This window comes from Anopheles coluzzii, chromosome 3 (assembly GCF_943734685.1).
Source record: "Anopheles coluzzii chromosome 3, AcolN3, whole genome shotgun sequence".
NCBI classification, from domain to species: Eukaryota; Metazoa; Arthropoda; class Insecta; order Diptera; family Culicidae; genus Anopheles; species Anopheles coluzzii.
Window position 1 is genome coordinate 44944329 of NC_064671.1, and position 7269 is coordinate 44951597.

A 7269-nucleotide genomic window follows, 5' to 3' on the forward strand; every position below is an offset into this window, starting at 1 on the left:
CGCTCTCTCTGCTGCAGCTCTATGCAGCACAAGTTAATTTGAAAGAGCTGTTGCAGTAACTGTATTAGCCATGTTTCTTTCGCAAAGCGCGACATTGTATATAGAATTGTGAAGGTAATACCATAATACAGTAGGTGACCGATAACTGAGAGGTAAACATGCTCCAGTTAACGAACAATGTTCGCTAACTGGAGTGACGTTTCTATGGATTGATTGTTTTGATTGGCGTTGACTGGAATAAACATACCAAACTTTTTTTTTCATTTATGTTGATATAAAGTATAGTAATTCGTGTAATAACATAAATTAATAGCAAACGTATGCAAAAGACCCTAAAGTTGCTTGAAAAATGCACATTTGCAAAAAATTTCTCTTCATGAGATTCCGGATGTTTCATGTTTTGACGTTTAAGTGTTCGTTAACTGAGAGTAACTCCAGTTAGCGAACCTCCAGTTAAAAAGCACTCCAGTTAAAACACATCCAGTTAGCGGTCACCTACTGTATAGTGCGACAAGCAACTGAGACGACTGAAGGAATCGAAGAAGAACAAAGAATAAGGAACTCAAACTTTCCCACTTTCAGTAGTTCCGGATTCTTCCACATTAACTTTCAATTGTTTTGGGCGTTTTATGTTAGTTTCTTTGTTTTGTTGGTAAATAACAATAAAAGTTCAATAAAGTTCAAAGAGCCGCCGTGGGTTAAACAAAGTCACTGAGAATGACCCAAGTAATGGCCAAACCAGACTGACCATAGTTTACAGCAACTGATCAGCAATTGAACCACATTTATCGGATTCATAAGTATTAAAGACCACCAACTGTATATAAAATAAATGCCTCAATAGTGAAATACTACGTGCTTTGCTCCTATAGCCACAAATAACAATATATTTATTAATTGCCTAACTCTGTACAGTGCTGTATGTCAAATAAATTAGAACCTACGCCAACGTCGAGGCTTCCGAAACGAACAAAAAAAAATACCCCGAAACGAAACACTCACACACACAATCGTAATACGTCGTTGGTACGTCGGGTGCTTGGCTTTGTGATTGAAAGATTGCTAACTCCCTGTCTCCGCTATCGTAGTTTCACCTAAGGTGCACACAAAATGCTTAGTGTAGTGTATTTGCTCCTGCTGAACAAGCGCCTCTCCAAGGGCAGGTTGCGAGCTCACAGTCCAACGTACGAGCAGAAGCAGAATGTTAAAAACAATATACAGATGATCGCTATGATGGCCACCCATGCTGGTAGTGAATCTAAAAAACAAAAAAGAATTTCAGGATAACCGCACGATGAACATTAACTTACGAGTGTACGAAATGCCCAAATGGGGGTTTCTTACTTACGTCGGTAGGGTAGGCTGTGAACGCAGATGCGATTGTCGACAGAGATGGAAAGCACAGCCGCCTCCGTGTCGCCCGTGATGGCGGGACCATCGAAGTTGGTGACGGGCAGAAACTCCAGCCCGGTGACAAACATCGCGTGTGCATTGGGCACGTGCAGCACGCGCTGCATGCTGAACGCGATGTAGATCGACACCGAGCCGCTGAACATTGTGCCGATCGCCACGAACCGCCCGTCGTCCCGTACCGCCAGCGCGGCCAACGACTCGTCGATCTCGACCACCCCCGTCAGGCGGCCCGCGTCCGGGTCCCACTGCTGCAGCAGACCCTTCGCCTTGCCCGCCTTCGCGAACGGGTTGGCCAGCGTGAACAGTCGAAACTTGTCCTTCTGGCCCTCGACTAGCCCGTACCGGCAGCGCTTCATCAGATAGCGACAGTTGGCTGGCGGACTCCAGACCAGCTTCCTCGACTCTTTGTCCGGGTTGATGGACCAGATGACGCCTAGCCCGTCCTTCGCGATCGACACCACGTGCTTGCTGTCCGGGCTAAAGTCCAGATCGTCGATCTCCTTCGTGTGCGCCGCAATGTCGGACGCGATCGTCATCTTCGGGAAGTTCCACACCCGCAGATGGCCATCCATGCCGCCCGTCGCCATTAACCGCCCGTTCGGGCTGATGCGCACCACTCGCTGCAGCGGTTCCGCCTCGGTAAAGTCGGTCTGCACCGAGTCGGCCGTCTTGATTTCGAACCGTATCTGCTTCCGGTTGCCCGTTGGCTGCTTTCCATCGTCCGATTTCTTCGCATCGCCAGCAGCCGCCGGTGGTGGTGGCGTCGTCGCCGTCGCACCCGCTGCATTCAACGGGACGGAGCGTTGCTGTGAGATGCTTCTTCGTTTGCGCAGCCCCTCGGAGTCGGGCTTGTTGCCGGTCGTGGAGGCGGACGGGCTGTACTCGCCAGAATCAATAATCGTATTTACGAGGTACATCTGGCAGTGGCTCTCCTGGCCAGCCATCAGCAGCGTTCGCTTTTCGTCGTTCTTCACCGCACAGTTCATCACAACGGTCGGGCCCGTTTCGTGCCGTATCACCTCGTCCGCCACGTACTTTTCGCCGTCGTGGTAAATTTCATAAATTTCCTAAAACGAACCCCAACCCGTGTTAGCTCCTATGGTAAAATAAAGTCTGCCCGCTCACTTACAAATCCATTTGCAACACCCGTTTTCGAGGCACCACCGCCACCAGCGACCAGAACGTGTCGGCTTGTGAGCATTTCGATCGCGTACAGTGGGAAGTTGACGCGCGCCAGCAGGCCGTCCGTGGGTTTTCGGGCCGCGGACATGGTTGCACTTTGCGCTGCGCTGCTACTTGCCAGCCGATGGGAATGTTTTCATGGAATAGAGAGCGCTACAATTAAACAAAACACAAAATGCGAGCTGCACCGATCTATTTTCACTTCCACGTATTATTGGTTGCTGTCATACGCTTTCCTGTCAGCCGTTCGCTGACAGCTGTTCCGCCGCTGTCAGTTGCATACAAATCAGCTGGCGGTCAATGGTGACGGTGCGCACCGCGAGCACTAAAATATTTTACTTTCGCTTTCATTTGCATTATTAGCTCGGGAAGCAACATCTACTGAACACAGTGTCAGAGCAGATTCAGCGAAGTGATGGACTGAGTCATTTTTATAGAGCATGAACGTAAAAATTGCGTTCAATGGTTTGTGTCAACGTATTTTTCAAAACGCTCCCTGTTCACGAACCATCCAAAAAGGCTTTTCGAAATTGTCCTTAGCGCCATTCTGCATACAATCGGTATATTTTGCAAACCACCCAGCCAGCGAGCCATAATTGTACATTTCGGACAGCTTTCCATAATATTCAAGCAAGCCATAATTTTCTGGCATGCTGTCAAAACTGAGGACGCAGCCATTGTTAAGTTTATGGAAAACTAAATTAGTTGCACTAGTCAGCGCTTCTATGCAACTTGGCGCTAGTATAAATCGTTTTTAGAACACATTTTAAATCGACCAGTGTGCTGCATTGGCAGTTATTTCTGGTCAAAATATAAATAATTTGCCAATATTGATACACTCAGTACTTTATTTAAGAGCATTAATAAGGTTGAGGTGAAATGATTGCTTATGATATTACCAATTTAAGAAAAAAAACAATCAATTTTCAAAGGTTATTTCAATTAAAATTTACATCGAGTTTTATTTAAAAAAAACAACAACAAATGCTTCGTTGCACAACGGGATGCGCAACTTGCACGCGCTTGCACTTGACAGCTGCTGCATTCATCTGTTTTGCCGACACAAACAACACAATTTCAGTTTCTGCTGCACCACTCAGAAGCGCACACTCATATTTTCCTCTTGGTAGCTCTGCAAAGCTGGTCTAGTCACATCTTGCAAATCCCGAGCGATGTGTACCGGCGGATTACTCATCACGAGCCGGAGCCTTCTCTGGTTCCTGGTTACACTGATCGCGTGTATGACTCTGTTCGGCGCCATCGTACTACCGAAATGGCTGATCGGACCGGAAGTGATACAGATCCGCAACGAGGAAGGCAACTTTACCGTCCTGCGCCATCCCTCGGTGGGCATCTATAACAGGTAAGGGTGCGATGGCGGCTATTGGCCGACTATTCGGTTCGGTTCGCTCATTGCCTGTGCCTGTTTTGTGTGCCACTGTACAGATGCAAACGCATGGGACGGATAGAGTACAACTGTGGCAACTTCGATCTTAACGGGCTGCTGACGGACTCGACTGTCTTTCCGGTGCCGTGGAAGTTCACCATGACCCTGATGTGTGTCGGGACGATACTGTTGGGCCTAACGCTGGTCAGCACGCTCGTTACCTGCTGCCGGCTGCACTCCGTGTACGGTTTCAGCATGCACAAGCTGCTGTGCATCTTCCAGGGCGTCTCGGCCATGCTGGTGCTGTGCGGCTATCTCGTCTATCCACTCGCCTGGGACGCACCGCGCGTGAGGACGCTCTGCGGACCGGACTCGGAAGCGTACTCGCCGGCCGATTGTACGCTGGGCGTTTCGATCTATCTCGGGGCGGCGGGTGTGCTGCTCACCTTTCTCTCCACCGTCCTCAGCCGGAAGGCCGAGGCGGCGTACTACAGCTCGAAGGCACAGCGCCGCGTCATCGACGGGCAGGTGCTGGTGTGCGTCATGTGAATCGTGGCCTGCTTTCTGCCCAACCACTTACGAATCTCTTCAAACCTGTAACGAGGCAGCTCTGCACGTGCGTCATCACCAAGGCAACTAACTGCCCGGTGCGCAGAGCAACCGGTACCAAGAAAGGCAGGCCGGCCAGTCAATCTTCTTAGCGCTCGGTGCAAGGACATCGAGTGACGTCGTTCGTCCAGATGAATACTTTCATCCGATAAGTAGGTCGGGAGTCAAAATTAAACCAAAGTCCGCACACAATGCTCCAGTGAACGAAACCCGAAACGAAGGAAAGCGCACACAAAAGAAGACTTTTAGCAACAACGTGCCTCTCTAGCGAGATTATTACACTCTACATGCTCTCTCTATCGTACGAACCTCCAGTGCCTTGCAATGCATAGGGCACGCAGCTTTTATACACCTATTGTTAAGCCGTCAGAACATTCTTAACTCACAAACATCCCTCAAGTGCCAAGTATTGTTTTGTAAGCCATATTTTCTTTCTCGAAATAAATATAAAACTTCACTTTTGTAGCTCTCTCTCGCTCTATCTCACTTTACTTAAGAAAGTCGGTTCGGTTTGAGTCAGTTTTGTTGCATCATTTCCATTTCTCAACAGCGAGATCAGATCCGGCCGGCGGGTGGTACGTTCTTACTTCACTTTCCTTTTCGCTTACCACCACCCTTCACGCCATCAGCCCCCTTCGCAACCGCTTTCGCTGCCTTCAGCTTGTCAATGTACACACTGTGGCCAGTTTTCTTCAGATGCTCAAACAGCTTATTCTTGGAGGTAAACTTCTCCTTGCACGTCACACATGCGTTCTCCGTGCTCGACTGGCTAGTGCTCTCGTCGTCTGAGATGGGGCCCGACTCTTTGCTCAATCCAGTAGCAACAGGCACGGAGGAGGGCTCCGCCTCACCTTTGGCTTGTGCTTTGGCCGCTTTGCCCTTTGGACCCGAGTCAGCAGCTTTTCCCTTGGTTTTTGCTTTTCGGTTCGATTTCTTGCTGCCACCGGTCCAATCGTCATCATCGTCACTCGGTGCGGCAGTTGTCGCGCGTCCCAGCCGTAAACCGATCATATCACCCGCCTCGGTTGCAGAATCGTGTTCCTCATCGTCGGACGACTTTATCACAGGTATGGTAGTGCTGCTGAGTGCCTTCTTTTTGCCCTTGTTTTTCTTTTGCTTGCTTTTTGTCGGCTTCGCCTCTTGCTGCACTTCCGATTCGGGCTGCTCATCGCAATCAGTTCCGTTGGCAATTTCCAGCTCATCGTCGTTCGATAAGCTGCCCCCTTCCGGGTCCAGCGTCTGTTCTTTACACTCATTTTCCTCCATCTCCTTGCGCATTTCCTTGCGCAGCAGCTCAACGTTTTGCTTGTGTTTTTTCGATGCTTCGTGGTTTTCGTACGAACTACGGTTGGTGAACATCTTGTCGCAGGCGACACAGTACAGATCGTCCACGTAGAAGCTTTCCTCCCCATTTTCGTTCTGGCTAACGTTTAGGCCGGCCATTGCGTCTTCCAGCCCGTTCACCTGCCCGTCCTCGTCGTCTGACTCTTCCTCCGATGCTTCGGCATAGGTTGCTTCCAGTTTCCTGCAATAAGGACAGTTTAAAACGCTTGCAACCGATTTATACACACCCGTTACTCGAAGCTTATCCTCTTCACCTTAACTGTTCTTCGTACGCGTCGTTGAAAAAGCTCGACGAGTTGCGCTGTTGCTCCTCGATCTCCTGCTGATTGCGGCGTATCTGCTCCAACCGCTTCTGTTCCGACTTCAGCCGGTTCTGGGTTGCCCGCTCCTCTAGCAGCTTCTTGTACGCCTGCACCCGTTTGTCGCGCTTCTTCACAAACATTACCAAGCTGCGAATCTCGTCGTTTCGTTCCTTGCGCGCCTTTTGCTGCACCTTCTTGTTGTCCTTCTCGATGGCCTTCAATATCCGACGGTCGCGAATCTCGGCCACATTGTGCGGATTGAGCCAGGCGTAGCTTTTTTTGGTACAGAACCCTTCCCAGTAGCCGTAAAACTGGCGCACGATCGTTTCGTAATCGGATTGCGAGTTACCGAACTTAGGTATCTCGTCGAACTCTTCCTCGGTGTCGAGGAATTCCACCTCCTCCGTGGCCAGCTTATTGAACACTTCTGCATACACGGCGTAGAACCCTCCCGGATCGTCCCCGAAGCCCTTGTAGCAAGAGGCGGTAAAGTAAGGGAACACATCCAAAGAACTATCTTCATAGTCGGTATGTCCGCCTCGCAGTATCTGTTCGCGATGGTTGTCGTACCTAGGAGAAGAGGGGAGCGATGGTGTCATTTATTTTTGTGATGTTTTTTCCAGCCTACACCATTCTTGCCGTACCATGCTCTTTCCTGCGGATCAGAAAGCACATCATACGCAGCCTGTACGAGAAGAAACTGTTGGTTTGCCTCCTCTGCGTTGTCGAGGTTTTTGTCCGGATGCCAGCGGAGAGCAAGCTTGCGGTACGATTTCTTGATTTCGTCCGAGTCGGCCGTGCGCGTAACTCCGAGCACCTCGTAGTGGCACTTCATTTTGCACCGTACGATACAAGTTTCTGTTATTATTTCCACCGAATAACTACCGAAACGGAACGGAGGAGAAATTTGCCAACGGAACGAAAAAAAGTACTCCGTGTGACAGCCGTGCCAGGCGCGTGCAGTGAAAATAACAACAAACGTTGCAATGTGGCAGCTTCGCCGGTCATCGGTTTGACATTTGATAGATGAGC

The 7269-nt window shown here is 49.7% G+C and overlaps 3 protein-coding genes across 3 annotated transcripts; 1 reads left to right on the plus strand and 2 right to left on the minus strand.

Annotated features, from left to right (window-relative positions):
- Nucleotides 1–844: 844 nt before the first annotated feature.
- LOC120955496 (prolactin regulatory element-binding protein) lies at nt 845–2833 on the minus strand. Its single transcript, XM_040376404.2, has 3 exons — nt 2543–2833; nt 1349–2480; nt 845–1258 (listed from the first exon to the last, which is right to left on the minus strand). The coding sequence occupies exons 1-3, from the start codon at nt 2681–2683 to the stop codon at nt 1173–1175; spliced, it is 1359 nt and encodes a 452-aa protein (XP_040232338.2). The 5' UTR covers nt 2684–2833; the 3' UTR covers nt 845–1172.
- A 756-nt stretch (nt 2834–3589) lies between these two features.
- LOC120957978 (LHFPL tetraspan subfamily member 2 protein) lies at nt 3590–5056 on the plus strand. The gene is made up of 2 exons (XM_040380473.2): nt 3590–3958; nt 4042–5056. The coding sequence occupies exons 1-2, from the start codon at nt 3768–3770 to the stop codon at nt 4529–4531; spliced, it is 681 nt and encodes a 226-aa protein (XP_040236407.2). The 5' UTR covers nt 3590–3767; the 3' UTR covers nt 4532–5056.
- LOC120957977 (dnaJ homolog subfamily C member 21) lies at nt 5050–7206 on the minus strand. The gene is made up of 3 exons (XM_040380472.2): nt 6882–7206; nt 6190–6807; nt 5050–6116 (listed from the first exon to the last, which is right to left on the minus strand). The coding sequence occupies exons 1-3, from the start codon at nt 7070–7072 to the stop codon at nt 5180–5182; spliced, it is 1746 nt and encodes a 581-aa protein (XP_040236406.2). The 5' UTR covers nt 7073–7206; the 3' UTR covers nt 5050–5179.
- Nucleotides 7207–7269: the final 63 nt, after the last annotated feature.